This window comes from Gopherus flavomarginatus, chromosome 19 (genome assembly GCF_025201925.1).
Source record: "Gopherus flavomarginatus isolate rGopFla2 chromosome 19, rGopFla2.mat.asm, whole genome shotgun sequence".
NCBI classification, from domain to species: domain Eukaryota; kingdom Metazoa; phylum Chordata; order Testudines; family Testudinidae; genus Gopherus; species Gopherus flavomarginatus.
The window spans coordinates 9799809-9816293 of record NC_066635.1 but is presented as its reverse complement, the minus strand read 5'-3'; the positions used below and the strand labels follow the sequence as shown (position 1 = coordinate 9816293).

The following is a 16485-nucleotide window of genomic DNA, read 5'->3' as shown; positions in this document are numbered from 1 at the left end:
TGAGCAGCAAGTTTACAGAGCCTTAACAGAAAGAGAAAAATAATGATCTTGTTATAATTGTTATTTACACTGTACACTCAGGCTATTCTAGATGAAGATATTTTTTTTTCCGAGGGAGAGGGCCTTAAGTTTATGATGTTTATGGATGTCTCTGGTGTGCTTTAAAACAGTCTTCACAAGGGCAGGTCGATATGCGGTATAAAAATGTTAGCCTGGAAAAGTGACGTGATGTGGTATGATATTGAGTGAAGTATCTCTAAAATTGCCATAGGATTAGCTGTTTTTTTCCCCTCTCTTTTTGTCTTCATAACCCCAGAAAACCTCGATTGTTTTGGACAACTGTCTGGATAATTTGACGTGATAGCTAAGGAGCCTTTGAAGAGCCAGTGCAATAGGCAAGTTGCACCCTGATGATGAGAACTAAGCTGTAATTTACAGTTTGGGGAATCAGATTTGTGCTAACTCTGATCAAGTTAATATGCTAAAATTAGCCAAGTAGCCAAGGCGGTGCAAGTGGCAGAATGGGCTTGCCACCAGAGTAAGTATCTAGGATTTCAGCTGGGATCTTACTCAAGGCAGCTAGCCTGTCCGCTGCTTCTGCAGCTTCACTGCTCTTTGTCGCATGCTAGCTTGACCAGCGCTGAAGTGGGTGTGTCAAGCCAAGCTGGACACAACACCTCCAGCACCAGTATAGACGTACCCTAAGAAACTAGTAAAACAACCAGGTTTGGTGCCAGGATGGCGCCTTGAACACCCTAGAACTAGTTCAAGATGTGAATGGGATCTTCATGGCTTCAGCATATCTCCCTAATTGGCTTGACCCAGGACCTCAGACCCAAATTTGGGGAGAGTTGAGATTGGGATCCTGCTCTGGCCCATCTCTAGCTGGTACAAGGGCTATGCGTTGCTTGTATGTTACAGCAGCTATTAACTCTGCAGGCTACGCTTGCTGGGTGGGGTGGTAACAAGAGGAGGATCCCCCGAACCAACATGTCAGAGCTTTGTTTAAAAAAAACCCAAGCCCTTCAGAAAACTCTTTTAGCACCTGAGGAAATCCAAGTGGATGTACCTTCCTCTCAATGCTGACCCCAAGCTACACCGCGTACTCCAGTGCTGTGTGCTTTGGAGCCCTGCTGCAGAACCCTTTTCTCTCCAGCATTGCAGAACCCTTATGCAAGGGGCCGAGCAAGGAAATTCAACACACGCTGAACATGCTCAGGATGAGTGCAATCGCAGCAGTGGGGTAAGGAAAAGAATCCTTTCCTGGGTGTGATCTGGATTGCCACATCCATTTGGCCCTGTTGCTGCCCCTGCAGTCTTTAGCACCTGATTTTGTGCAAAAAATATATATTTTTAAGGGTTGGGTTTTTTAAAAAAAAGCCTTGGTGTGTCTGTAAGAATCGGTGGAATTGCACTATTCCTTTAACATTACATATATGAGGGAAGAGTGGGAGAAAAGTGTGTAAGAGTGATTCTGTATTCCTTCTGGAGTTCTGCATGAATAAAACCATGGCTCTGCCTTTTACCCGCCAGGTCTGAATCTAACTGCGTGAGGCTCTCTCTGACCCTTTTGCTGTGGAGTTTTATTCAGCTGTGGTTGCTGATCCAGTTGGGTTTTTGAAGCTAACATTAACTGCATGGAATCCTCTTCATTTCCTCCTCTCCTGCTTCCACGCTGGTTCCGTTGCACAAAAATTCAACCACCACCAAAATGTTTATGCGCATCTGTTTCTAAAAGGGGGCAGGGGAGAAGCAGTTCTCAGTCTCCTTCCTTATTTCTCAGAGGCCTTTTTTTCTTAGTTACACACATCAGAGATTTATATTTCTATGTAGCAATGACTAATTTTTGTCATTTTTCTATTGGATTTCAGCTGCAGATTCTTTTTCGCTGTGCAAGGGTGCGAGTGTGTGTGTGTGCACAGTCATATAAATGTAGCGTGTTTACAGAGAAATACTAGTATGTATCTATTGTACACGTTTAAACACCTGTGTTTTCTGTTTTTATGGATATATACTATACATAGCATATATACTTGAGCAATATAGGTTAATATACTGTGTGCATGTGTATATTGTAGATACACACTTAGCGTGTGTATATGTAATAATTACTGTCTACACATATACATTCACCATATATTTTTAATTTAAGTATATAGGCAATATGAATATTTAGATATGTTGTCTGAATTTCTCAAACATTTTTAGAAAAAGAGAAGCAGCTAATGAAGCAGTGGCTTTTTTCACTTGTAGGCAGAGACCTTTAAAAATGTCCAGGTAAAGTATCTGCAGGCTGATCTTGGTTTTGTCAGTTACAAAAACACTTCTTTCCTTTTCAGTTTGCTGTTTTGGGTGGAAGGCTTTCTAGAAAAGATTGTGTGGTTTGTTTTAATTGCTGCATTGAATTGCTTTCACAAGTAAAAAGTGAAAGTTGTGTTTCAAAGTGCCTGTTCAACCCCCCGAGTCCATGTGGCGTAGAACAGGGCATCCACCCAATTGTGTGAAGAAGTGCAGGACTGGGGTCTTGATTTTATTTTATCTTTTCGAGTTCATAAACAATTTTTGCTTAAAAGCAACCGGGCAGCTTTCTAATTTCAGCCTGTAGGAGGAGCATAGTCTGGAAAACTGTGAATGAAAACTTGTGACAACCTGCTGCCTTTTGAGCCTGTGTTGACTAAAAAGTCAGTCAGTTCAGTGTGAAATTCTCACAGCACTCTGTGCTAGTGCACTTGTGTTTCTTTGCTGGTGCTTGGGGTTTTTTAACTGGATTTTATCATAAAGGGTTTAGCTTCTTAGAAATAGGCAGTTTGGGGGAGATCTGGCTGCTGCTGACTTAATGGCATAACAAGTTGCTGCTAATACAGGTGTTGCTATTTATTAGAACGTTAGTGTTCATTGCCCTGATTGAAGGTTTAAATCAATGCATAATTTTATAACAGGTTGAAGTAGTAGGAGGGTTTTTTAAAAATAAGAATGAAAAATCTTGATGTGGTATTTGAAAGTTTGTTGTTCTTGCTCTCATCATCAGAATCTCCTGACTCCCTGGAGTGGTGTTTGTAAGAACCCAGATGGGAAAGGTACTCTTACCAAAAACATCAACCAGTTTTATTTCCTTGCTTCTGTAAGCAGATCCTGTCTAAACCACTTTGAGCTACCAACATTTGTCTGCCCCATAAGTGCATAATTGGATGTCCTTTTGGAGGTTTGGATGTCTGTCTTCTTGCATCCTTTAAGAAACAGGTTTGGCTTTTGAATAATCCTGGATTGTTGGTGTCTAGCTCAAGATTGTTATGGGATTATCTCCTCTTTTCCTTCCTATGGGGAGGTTTAGTTCAAGTCTCCTATTTTGTATGGGACTTTGAGGTTTTGGAATCTATGGTAGGCCTTGTTAGAATTAGGATCATCTTAATGGAAATGTGGTTTCAAGAGAGTGATTCTCAGGCAGCTATTTCCAATGTATCTAATTTTATTTTCCCTCCTAGTTTAGTCTGACTATTCCCAGGGGCAGCAAGAGAATGTTGTTGAACAGAGATGAACTGGGCCTTCTCCCTAACAAAGAACGTGCTGATGTCAGACTGTGCCGAGGGGATGCAAGTGAAGTCCAGCAGCAATTTACTCTTTAGGACCTGCCATACAAAACACACCGGGCTCTTCGAGGCACGTTGTAGAAGAGAAGTGTTACTGGAAGTGAGGATCCCTGGAGCCAGTGAAACCATCCTGGAGTCATTAATCAGGTTCAGTTTATCTAGAATCTTAGATTTTATTTTCTTGGCTCTTCAAGGAACATAAGGGTGTCAAGTAGGGCACCCTAAGCACGCTGCCTCTGCAGCATGCTTTTGCTAGGTAGTAACTTGGAGAGTCACCACAAACCTGGGGTCAGATTCTGATACCGTAAAACAGTCACGTTATCGTTACTCCACAAATCATATTAATAATTGAGTAGTCCCATGGAAGCCAAAGAAACTATTTGTGGTGTAAAGTGCTAATCAGCGTGAGTGATCAGCATCTGGCCCTGAAAAATGTACCATTTTTGTCTTCTTAAATCTTCCATAATACATGGGCATTTTTTGCTCCTGCAGATGTAGATGACATCTGGTGTTAATTGATAGAGCACCATTTACTTCAGTGTAGACCTGGCAACTTGTGACAGGTTGGGGGCCTGACCTGGGATCTTCCTAGTCCTTTTGGAACCCTCACGTCAATGCCAGTAGTTTCACACGCAGGTCCTGGCCCCACACTCTACCCAAGATAAATCAGAAGCGAATGCAGCTGCCAGTGTAAACCCATTGCAGGTGAGATCAGAAATTTGGCCCTTGAATCAATAACCAGAATGAAAGCATGTACTGGATGGTTTTAGGTCAGGCAGTGTGTGTGTGGGGAGGACCCCTGTGGGTGATAAATGGTGTCAAGGATTTGTTTCTGACTCTACAAGGCAGGTGACGGATCTGGGCATCAGGGTTTTGCTTCTGTCTATGCAGGGCAGGTGAGGGCTCCTGGCATCAGAATGTGAGGCATTGTTGAGGAGCAAACATGGAAGATTGGTCCCTGTTGCGAGTGAGGGTGTCTCACAGTTTGCAGCAAGGAGAGGTGAGGTGAGATGCAAAACTGAACAATACAAAAGAAATAATTTTGGTTGTATTACTCTTGTGAAAAGAACAAATACGTCTTTGGTTTAGTCACGAATTGAAGCTGAATTGCATTTTTTTTAAGACAACCTTCCCCCCCGCCCAGTGGAGTCCCCAGTCAGAATCAGGTTGTTTTGTCTCCCAGAGCCAGCCTTGAGGAGAGAGAATTAGCCCACCCGAAAGTGGAAATATTGAATAAATCGTTCCAATGCTGCAAACTCTTTCCCAGGAAAAGCCTCAGAGCGTCTCTGAGGTAAGATCTGGGTCACAAACCCTAGTGCCTACGCAGAGCTTATTGCAGGATCAGGGCCTCAGTTAATAGCGTTACCGCAGTAGTCTTCTGACCAAAGTAGAGTGGGGGTTGGCACACTAGTTTAGGTCATGGGACTTGAGGGGGAGGAGAGAGAGCTCCCTCAGATTGATTTGTTTTCTATCTGATTGCCCCTACTCTCTTCATCAGGTGGGGTATTTTTTTTTTGAGGGACAACCCCATCCCTCCTGCCTGTGCATTATGTCTTCCTGAAAAGCAGAACCTTGAAAACAGAGTGAAGAAGGCAGAGATGTGGCAAGTAACATCTCATGCCCTGTAGGCCACGCTTTCAAGAGCGCCTCATTCAACAGCTTAGCAATGTTAAGGGAATGATGGAAAATGTATGTGGGGGAGGTTGCCCTGCTAGCCGCTGGAGTGATTGCGGGGGAAATCATAGACCAGCCAAGTCCAAACTTCAGCAGCTGGCTCACAAGCAAAAATGTCTCCTAGAAGAATTCATTGACGGACAAGAAGCCATTTTCTGGGGGAGCTATATATTTTTTTATTCTTAACGGTAAGAGTGTGTGTGTGTGTGTGTATGCACGCATATGTACTGGCTGAGATTTATGGATGCCCACTTTCCATCTCTCCATGCATATATGCCTCTATAATGTGTCCATTATACAGACACATTATATTAATAGAAATCGAGCATACAGATCCCTTAGACAGTTTGCACTTCTCAGCCAGCATGTAAATGTATATGCACATGCACATGCATATGTGTGGTAGATTCTTTCAATCCTTTATTCCTGTGGACTGGTGCTAAACTAAAAATCTAGTATTTTTAAATGATCTCTGCTTTACTCTTTCCCATGCACCTTCCCCCTGCCCCCCAATCTAATCTTCACTTGGCGCATCTTAGTTTAAACCAATAAACGTGTGCAGTATGTATGCTAATAGCCTTAAATCGGCCCCACTAGACTGTATGCCAATAGAGCTGGCCATTTCCCTGTATCCAGAAAGATGATGATGGGCTCTGTTCCCATGCCGCTGAAGTCAACGGAAATTTTGCCATTGAGTATGATGGCTCCCTAAGATAGAACCGAGTTGCTGCTTGCCGGCAGTGACTGGAGAGCCGAGCTGAAACCACAGGGAGGAGAGTTGGGAGCTGAGGAGAGGGTTGGGGCTAAAAGGAGGCCGCAGTGGCTTTGCCAGCAACAGGAGAGAATTGTACGAGAGGAGCCAGAAAACACTTAGCAAAGGCAGGAGGAAGGGAGCATTCTTTTGCTCTTCTCTTTGTACATGAAAAAATAACTCTCTTACTTTAACAAGCATCAAAACCAAAGCCCATAGACTCTGTAGAGGTTACATTGGCCAGGCATGGCCATAAATCTCATAGCAAACGCTCAAGCCAAGATGCAGTGAAACTGGCTCATCTCGCCCCCCACCCTCTACTTAGAGATGCAATTCACCCCATGCACAGGGTCATCTCAAGGCTACATAGCACTTCTGATCCACTTGAAGTGACCCACAGGAGATGGACTGGCCCTGGACAAAGGGGCGAATGTCACCCTCAGTTTGTACTGTATAAGAGGCCAGTTTTCACATGGCCTCTGGTGGCTGTAGCAGGTTGGTTTTGTTCTCTCTCTCTGGTTTTGGTCTGAGTTTGTCTTTGGTCCATTTGATACGTTTTTTATCTGCCCTGAGCTCTGGGGGTAAAATGAAGCTATGGCTGAGTTTTGTACAGCTGCAAGCAGGCTGCCACTGCTTACATAGTAATACCTCAGACACAACAGTTACGATAATATCTGCTGGAGGAGTATGAATGGTTGCAAATGCTCAGGACCAGGGGCATAGCCATGGTTGTGCATAAGCATTTCTAGCTAGAACTCACCCATCTTCTTTCACTGGCTACTCAAAACCCCCATCATATGCCACTAGGGCAATATCACAAAAATGGCTTCATTCGTATTTTTGTTTCCAGTTGTTGCATTTATTGATCAGTGAAAGGCAATGTTTATGCAGTAGGGTTTTTTCAGCATTCCAGTGGGATATTGTGGGTTTGATACCAGCCTTCATCATTTACAATAATAGCTGCTTAATAATAATAATTCTTACCAGTTATTTTCTAATCTGAAAATGAGCTAATACCAAGTTCCTAGTTCTCTTAGGCTTCAAGGGGGATGCCACTGTGCTAAAAAGAGAAACACCTCCAGCATTTCCCTCAGTCTGATTTTTATAGGGAGAGAACTGTTCTGAACACCAATGTTCTTTAAGCAAAGCATGTATGTTAGCCTATTTGCATGCTTAAAACTACGCACATGCTTAAGAGTGGATGCTGGATTGCAGGGAAAGGGGGGGGGGCTTTGAATTGAGTGCATCACATGTGAATATGTACCTTCTTTAAAATGAACCCGGTCTCTCAACATCATACACGTTATTTTCACATGAGCTTGAACGTGAGAGAGGCTATTTCCCCTCTCTTGGCTCAAGCTTTTAGGGGCATTTAACTGCTCGAAAACTCTTAATTCAGGCACTGGTTTGACAGTGGACTTGTAGCTTTTGTTTCTCCTCTGTGCTTCTCAGCCTGTTGTTGCAGCCATGTCAGTGCTGGGCCAGGCTAGCTGGAATATGTTGAACTGCCAAAACCATGGTGTGGAAATTCATCCCAGCTGTGAACAGTTGCGGGGGCTCTCTCAGCAGGTCCCCTTGGCCTATATACTTGGGAGGGTGCACGTGTTGGAAGTCAGCTGTCAAAAGGCTGAAGATGGTGTAATTACACTGGAATGTGGCCTGGTATCTTCAGTTTTTTCATTTCCCGTGATGCAGTACAGGGGAGCTAAAGAGGAGCAACTTGTGGAGACCCAAAGCCGCGGGGGGCGCTCTGCCAGTCGCCGTGAGGGCAGCAGGCAGGTTGCCTTCGGCAGCATGCCTGCGGAGGGTCTGCTGGTCCCGCGGCTTTGGCAGACCTCCCGCAGGTGTGCCGCCGAATCCGCGGGACCGGGGACCTCCTGCAGGCAAGCCACAGAAGGCAGCCTGCCTGCCGTGCTTGGGGCGGCAAAATACCTAGAGCCGCCCCTTAAGAGAAGCTTCCAGTTCTTCCTTTGTACGTTAGGAACAGGTAATGTCTGCTCTGAGGTGAAGACCTAAGTTTTACTTCTGTTGTGTATTTCATTTAAAAAAAAATAACTTCCCCTCCCTCAATATCATCATCACCACTGCATCCCTCCGCGGTCGCTCGTTCTCAAATCGGCAGGTTTTCGTGACTAGAGAATGTTTTGACTGAGCAGGACTGGGCTGACAGTTAGAACTGCAATGCTCCAAGGGCCGGATTCTCATTTACCCCAAAGTCACTTTACGCCATTCTGGCAGTGTCAAGGGAAATTTGAGTGCAGACTACATTCACGCCCACTTCAAAGCCTCTTAGTCCTGCCAGAGCAATGAAAAAAGGGGCCTTTGTATCAACGAAAATGAGACCCCCTTGGCTATTCCCATCTTCCTCTGGGTTATTTTTTGCTCTGACTTAGTAAAGTATACTGTAGTGTAGGGGGGAGGAGGGAGAATACATTCGTTGGTTTTGAGGTGAGGGTTGTTTTTTAAAACTTCTCTGGGGGAGGTAAGAATGTCCATTTTCCCAGTGTTTTTGATGGCCTCTTCTGAGTGCAATTCTGAAAATATTTCCCAACGCAAAGGCAATCCTCGGGCGTCAGCAGATTTCGTCTAGGGCGTGGGACTACCTGCTGCTGCTATTAATAACAACATAGGTCTTAATCCTGCAATTGATGGTAGGTAGGTGACTGCTGCTAGCAGTTACAGGATCTGTGGCCTTTATTCTGCTCTTGCACTGCAGCCTCTGACTGCCTCTCCTCCACTTTTGAAGTGGGTAGCAAAATTCCCATTGACTTCAGTGGGACGAGGACCCAGCCCTCTGTCCCATTGACTGTTTCTCTTCATTCATAACCCCCTGTGCGTTACCTGTAGTAACTGGAATTCACTGCGGTCATTAGAGGCACTGAGGAAGGACTAGGGACATGTTTCATGACATGCTGGATACTGTGCTGGCCTTAGATTCAGAGTCTGTGAAGGGGTAGTCTTAGAGGCTGATAGTTTGCTGGTGCTGGCTCTAATTTGGCAGCATTTCCTTCCAACGCAAACTCCTTTCTCCATTATTTTTTAGGAGGTGAAACAAAACTAGGACCTCAAGCCCACAATGACAGTGTCAGACTTTAATGACACGCTCCCATTTAGCGAATTGGCCATACCTCTCCAGTGTTCTCTAACACTACCCTTGGAGGTCATGTATTTAACGCACCAGCTCTCAATGCCGGATGCTGTAAACCTTTACTCACATGAGTAATTAACCTCAATGGCTCCAGTAGGAATAGAGGGCCAGGCCCGAGCTCCTTGGTGGGCCCAGGCTTGGTGGATGGAATTTTGAACTGTGGGGACCCTGAAATCCTGTTTCTGGGTCTGAGGCAAAGAAACCTGAGAGTGAGGCTTTGTGAAGTGGGTTTTGTGTCAAGACTCTCCCAACAGCTTGATTGGCATCAGGGTCAATGTGCTTCAAACAGCTTGACCCTAGACTGCACTTGAGAACTTTCATTCGGATGGGCTGTTTTAATGGACTGACCAGGCCAATTCTTAGCTGAGCATTTTGGGACAGACTCTGGTGTGGAACTTGAGAGAACCCCCTGGCAGCCAGAGATTTATGCTAGTGTAAACTCTGTTGCAGTTAGCAGAGTTACTCCAGATTTACCCTACTGTAACTCACATCAGAATCTGGCTCTTTCCCTAGGGCCCTTTGCTGCTAATGGCCATTTTATTCATGTTTTGACTTGCTTGAACAGGGCACTGATTACTCTTTTTCTTGAATTAAAAAATCCAACCCTGGTCTGAAGTACTGGTAAGCAGACTGAAGCAGATCATAGTCAGGAGGCTGTTGTATGGCTCAGGTTTTCTGGCAAATAACCAGATCAGAACCGTGCTTGGTCCTAAGCCTTGCCGATCCTAGGACCTCCGGCCGATCACCCTTCCCACCTTGTGCTTCATTCAGCACAGTTGGAAAATTGGAGATTTCAATGATGTTTATCCCAGAGACTCCTTGAACACATGGCACTTGAGCTGAACTTTCCTCTGTAACTTAATCATAAGTATCATACGTTCAGGCCCCAAATGGCATCTGAATTTCTGGCAAACGCTCCTGGTGCTGAAAGCAAAATTGTTGCTGTTATCTTACAGTGGGGTGTGAGGGGCTGAGGGTGTGAAAAGAAACATTTGGTAACACGGCTTTGTTTATTTCCATAGTGTTCTGTCTTTGCTAATGTCATGCAGATACAGGAATTTACAAAGCCATTACTTAATTGGAACCATCTATCTTTTTTTTTTTAATTGAGATAAATTACGTGATGGAGGCTTTTCTTTTTTTTAAAAAAAGCAGAAAGCAGCTAACTTAGGAGGCAGTTCACCCCTATGCAAGGGACTGAGACCACACCTGTGTTCCCTGAGACTTCAATCCTGCACAGACTGACGCACATACGCATGCTGAGTGACAGTGGGGCTGTTTGCAGCACGCAGAATTACGCCCATGTATCAGTCTTCGCTAGATTGAGGTGGAAAGGCTTCAGTCAGATTGAAATGGTTGGTAGCCCTTGTGCCAGTCCTCTGCACAGAGATGAATTTCACCCTGTCGCACTGCAACAGCAGCGAAGGATCTCGTTCTTGTACGAAGCGTGGAGCTGGAAGATGGGATGGTTTTGCTTTACATGGAGAGTGCACATGCTTATTTTACTTGCTGGTCTTTTGCTGAAACTCAAGATTTATTGTACTGTATGGAAAAGAGAAAAAAACAAACAAAAAACTAATGTTTCAAAACAAATGACAGTATATTTTGTACTTTGTAAAGTGTTAATTAAAATGGAAAAAAAATAAGCGAAACATACGCTGTCTGCTTTTGTACTGATCAAACTGATTAAAATAAAGCAGAGCTTGGCATTGTCTTTATAAGATGTAACTCTCCTTTGTTAAGCCTTTTCTAAAAGGCAACAAATGCCAGGGAAAGAGAAGTCTGTGCTAGGTCTTATTCCAGTACCCAGCTGCTTGCATCAAATGGTGACTAGGCAGCTAAGATCCTGAACATCCTGTTTACCCCGGTACTCTCACCAAGCGCCAATGAATTATATGGGCCTCTAAACAGCCGCGAGGGCCTGTTCATGTAGATCTGATTGTAGGGTCAGGGTTTAGGTGGTAGTAGGCACTGGAAGGCCACTGGCCAAATCTGGCCCTGATGGGTGTAGATGTGACTCTGCTGAACACCTGGAGGGCAGTTCCAACTCTGAAATCGAGCCCTCCATCAGGACGCCGAGTGTGCAGGGAGGGATGCCGGCATTCTTAGTGGTGCTGTCCTCCAGGTGCACTGGTGATGCAGGGATCACTCAGCCGGAAGGTAAGCGATCCATCCCACTGCACTCTTTGAAAGGAGGAGCCTGTAAGCCTCGCGCTGTTTCTTACGCGGGGCGGATTGCAGTACTGCCTCCAACTATTGCATTGTACAAGTGTCATGAGCACCTTTTGGACCATTGTTATTTAATACTGTAGCACTTATTAATATGTGCTCGCAAACATCCCCTTGTTCTGACAGGTATCTCCCAGGCTATGGGTGTGTGTCTGCCTACACAATCACTGCCCCCTCTGCACTGGAGTCTGTGCTTTGGGAGGAAGGAGGACACCACACAAACCCAAATCTGAGCCTCAGCTTGCCAATCAGGCTCCGTGGAAGGTCTCCACCCAACAGGACCCAGGCCCATATAGATGGGCTTGTGTGAAGGTCTGGGTAAGGGGAGTTGAGGCCAGTGCTTCACCATCCAAAGATCCAAATTACATTGATTTTCTGCCTCGTTCCCTTGACTGAGGACCCCAGCTCGATGTGCTGCAGACTCCCTTAGGCTAGCTTTCATCACAGCAGTGCACAGGCCAATAGTTCTCCAGGCAACTTTTGAAGTACGCAGCTGAGGTCTCCATCCAGGGATGAAATCCAGTATGGATACATCATCATCCTTCAACCCCACGCCCCGGCTGGCTGCATTTGCTGTGGTCATTGGAAGGCAATGCATTGCCTTGTTCTCACCTTGGCCTGGGTGATCTCTTCAGAGATTTGAAGACTGCGAGATGGAGTCGAGTACCATTCCCAGGTAAGAAACTGCCTTTGTTCAGGAAAACAATCATGGTCTGCACCATGTAGTGCTGTGCTTTAGTATCCTCTCTCTTGCCGAGCAATCCAGGAAATCTCCCATTACAATTTACTGTACTCAGCTAGGGTGAAGTTTTGAGGATGCTGGAGGTTCTGGTTGAAATTCACAGGAAACACAACACTCATGTCTCTGTACTGCAACGTGCTGCACAGTTGGGCGTTACAGAGTACAGGTGCAGTTGGTCCCCACTGAATAAACAGTGAAGCATTTGTAAATGGATCCTTAACGAGACGCTTTGCCTTAGTCATTTAGTGCATTTAGAACTGACAACAAAACTGTTCGGTGACGCGCCATCGCATGAGTTACATGTAATGTAAGTCCTGCCGCCTGACAGCTTTTAACTTAAAGCCTCATCCTGCATCGCTGAAGTGAATGGGAATCAGACTGAGACCTTAAGGCAAACGTTTTCAAAGTACCTGAGGTGATGTCTACACTAGTACTGCTTCACTGGTATGGGAATACCATATACTATCCCAACCCAGTGATCCAGTGTGGATGCAGCTATGCAGGCTAAGCTGCTTTTGGTGCTCATACAGTAAAACACTGGCAGCTTTGCCAGTACAGCTGCCTCTACACTAGAGGCTTCAGCTGGCACAGCTGTGTCGGCCAGGGATCGCACCTCTTTACACCTGACCGATGTAACAATGCTGGCAGAAGTCTGTAGTGTACACCTGGCCTGAGTGATTTAGGAGCCAAAACCCCATTTTCAGAAATGACCTTGACATATAAGTAATCCAAGTCCCACTGATTTTTCCATGGGACTTGACATGCCAGTGGCACTGCTGAAAATGGGACTTAGGCCCTTCAGCTCTATTCCCCCCTTTTACACACACCCATATTCTCATGCACACACATACGGGTGTGTATATGGCTATAGTTGAGTATACAATACACGTATTCGTATATGCACATATTGTGCGCACTCACAAACTTTGGCACCAGTTAACAACTTGGTGCAGGTGGGTCGTTGCACCTAAAGCTTAGGACCAGATTTTGCCCTTTGGAAAATCTCAGTGTGTGTGTGACTTTTCTGCAGATATTTGTGCAATGCAAGAGTCGTGCGAGCTACTTGATCTGCTACTGCCTTTCATGTCACTGCGGCTGTCAGTGGAGGAGGTTCCTATCTGCACATTTTGATACCTAGACCAAACCTCATCTTTTCTCCCTCCGTGCGTGCTTAGCATTTATGTATTCATTTTCTTTCACCTCTTTGCTAAGATACCATGCCGCCTTCAGCCACAGAAGTGGCTGTTTTCCCACTGGTACTGATGAGCATGGGCCATGTTAACCGGGAACAGTGTTGTTTGACAGATCGTCCACACTGAAGTGGAATGCCAGGATCCCAGCATCATCATCTCCTGAAGAGCATCACTCAGTGGAGGGGAATGTCGAAAACAGAAGTGTGGGAAAGAGGCATCTCCCCTGGAAACCTTGTCCTTCCATTCAAGGTGGAGCCGACTTAAAAAGAGACATGAGGTAAAATTTTCAAAGGTGACTCTACGTCTCATTGGCTTTCAATAGGACAGAGGGCTGGTCTATGTGGGGAAAAGCCTGGAGTAGTTAGCGCGGCTTAGCTAGTACACCCTAACCTGCACACAGACACTCTTGGGGCAGGGTAAGAGTGTTCACATGGGGAGTTAGTGTGCTTTAATTCACACCCTAGCTATCTGTGCACTAGCTTCCCCATGTAGACAAGCCAGAAAGCTCTTACATCATATAGGACCTATTGAAAAGGCTACCCATGCAACCAACTGCCCTCTAGCAGCTAACTATCCAAGTAGGTCCAAAGGTTTTATTTGCAAAGCTGCAAGAGACCTGGATGCATCTCTCTCTGCTTGCAAGATAGCTAGCATGAGCTATTGCCTTGCAGAGCTCTTTCAGCTGCTCCTAGAATCAGACTAAGGAAATAGCAAAATTAATTCCCCATGTAAACACCCTGGTCCTAAAAGTAGCTTACTGTTTTGTTTCTAACCAATAAATTGTTCCTCATTGTATCCACAGTGAAACTTTAAAGCAGACGATAAAATATTTTGCACCAAATTCAGAGATGTCTAAGGATCTTGCAGCTGTCACACTATGTTGTACATGGTGGACACACGAGAATTTCAATCAGATCTTCATGGTCCTAAAAACACAGGTCACCACTATGTGAGCTAATGGAGACTCTCCATTAACTGTTAGCAGTATAGAGCCTATCAAACATGCTTGAGTAGTTCTGAGTAGAAGACAGTGACGCACAGCCTCATGACCAGTTATGTTTAAATATGCACAGATGGTAGGATTTGGTTTGAAATGTGTCCACTTTAACAAAAACTACAGATCCCTCAATAAAATAAGAATTGATTTGTTTGTTAGGTCTTAACACTCTTCTGGTCAGGGACCATAGTGTCTCCCGTGTTTGCAGAGCGCCTAACATAATGAGGCTCTGGGAGCTACCTCAATACAAATAATAAGAAATGTATTTGCTAAGAAGGGGTTTGGGGAAAGAGTCCAAACTCTTAACATTTATCAGGCCTGATCTACTGTATTTTAGGCCGTTAATAGCTGGTAGTTTTGTTGCAGGTTAGTTCGACCACTCTGCAGTATATTTATAAGAATAGAGGACGGGAAGTCAAACCAAAGCAGGACTATTTTTGAGGTCTTCAAGTTCTAGTTCTTAGAATCATTTGTATCAAAGGATCCTTGGGGGGCAAAAGATAGTTGGTCTCGGTGTTGAGTGTGCCTAAAATTATCCTGGCTGTAATAGATTTTATTTACAGATACATGGTTCATTAACACATCCAAGACCATATTTTGCTTTTCGACAGCCCCAGTATGAGGTCAGGGATATTGCCTGAATCTAGCTAAGGGTGGAGCATGAGCCGTCCCAGTAGGATTTGCAGGTGTGGAAGTGCAGAAATGAATAGCTGGAAGGGAGCCCAAATAAAATAGTCGCTCCACTTAGGCACTAGTCATTTTAATACAAATCCTGTAGTTGACGTTACAAGCAGGGCTGGCTCCAGGCCACAGTGTGCCAAGCGCGTGCTTGGGGCGGCATGCCGCAGGGGGCGCTCTGCCGGTTGCTGGGAGGGCGGCAGGCGCCTCCGGTGGACCTCACACAGGTGTTTCTGCGGACAGTCAGCTGGTCCCGCGGCTCCAGTGGAGCTGCTGCAGGTGTGGCTGCAGTGGGCCGCTGGTTCCGCGGCTCAGGTGGACCTCCCGCAGACACGCCTGCGGCAGCTCCGCTGGAGCCACGGGACCAGCTGACCGTCTGCAGAAATGCCTGCGGGAGGTCCACCGGAGCCGCAGGACCGGCGAGCGACAGAGCGCCCCACGCAGCATGCCGCTGTGCTTGGGGCGGTGAAATTGCTAGAGCCGGCCCTGCTTACAAGCTTTCCATGTCTCAGCTGATTCGCTGCAAGCTGCGTGAGTCAGGGAGACTGAATTCCCCCTCACCCTCAGAGATCAGCTATTCCGACAACAGACGCAGCACATGGACGAAGGACTTGAGTTTATCGGGCTATCAGCCCGTTGTCCTACCCACGTATTAGATTCAGCTGTGCAGACCCTGGGGTAGCACAAGCCAAGATTTGGATTTTCAAAAGCAACTGATGTCTTTGGGCTCTTCAAGTTGTTGGTTACGGTGTAGTATTAATGGTTAATAACTCTTATCACTGGATAATCCAGATTGGGGCCCTGTTGTGCTCGGAGCTGTACATGCACAGGGGGAACTGTGTTTCCTGCCCTGAAGAGTTTTCACTGTATTTTCAGCCAAAGCTGATAGCACAGCGGAATTTGTAAGGCAAATGACTCTTGCTAATCAATGCAAATCAAGTAGGTTATTTTTGTTCTAGTTTAAGATATATTCCCTGTATGCCTTCCCTCTTCTCCCTCCCCCTTTACTGCAGGTATATTTATAACTGTCTAATTTGCTACTTTGAAGGACAAAGTGGTGCAGAGATTCCTTCCATTGTACTACTTCTCAGCTCCCTACCCTGGGACTAGATTGTTAATTATACTGACAGCTGTGTTCCTAAACAGACGTAATCCGTCAGTCATGGGGTGGGGGGGGGCGAATGTAAACTTTGCAACCCCTGGGTGCCTCTGACAGGTAAAATCTTCCCTATTTTCCTCTTATCCAACATTTTTAAAAGGCTGATCCTGCATGGGACAGTAGAGGAGAACAGAAGAATATTGAAATGAAAATCAGCCATTTTAGTTATTGAGTGGGTGGACGACTGAAGGAAAGAAAAGGAATCCTCGTAAATGTATTTATAACACATACCCACTACAGGATATGGGATTTACAGGAGGATATAAAGCCCGATATATAATTATGGCCTGGAGCTTGTGCTGTGGAGGAAAGTGCTGGATCTGCAGA

General features: G+C 45.4%; 2 protein-coding genes across 7 annotated transcripts in view; one reads left to right on the top strand and one right to left on the bottom strand.

The window, feature by feature from the left end:
- CASTOR2 (cytosolic arginine sensor for mTORC1 subunit 2) overlaps positions 1-10300 on the top strand; it is a 160159-nt gene extending 149859 nt beyond the window's left edge. Inside the window, exons 10-11 of one of the 2 annotated variants that reach the window (XM_050929494.1) lie at positions 317-4587; positions 9056-10300. The gene's annotated coding sequence lies outside the window, so the exon portion shown is untranslated. Of the gene's footprint in view, positions 1-316; positions 5450-9055 lie in introns of both variants that reach the window. The other variant, XM_050929493.1, reaches the window with a different exon arrangement.
- RCC1L (RCC1 like) overlaps positions 1-16485 on the bottom strand; it is a 74518-nt gene that overhangs the window by 19318 nt on the left and 38715 nt on the right. Inside the window, exon 11 of one of the 5 annotated variants that reach the window (XM_050929490.1) lies at positions 10447-10702. The exons of 2 other annotated variants lie outside the window; for them this stretch is intronic. In XM_050929490.1, the coding sequence (XP_050785447.1) occupies positions 10688-10702 (15 nt within the window). In that variant the 3' untranslated portion in view covers positions 10447-10687. Of the gene's footprint in view, positions 1-10446; positions 10703-13365; positions 13584-14099; positions 14251-16485 lie in introns of those variants that run through there. 2 more of the 5 variants (XM_050929491.1, XM_050929486.1) reach the window with 2 other exon arrangements.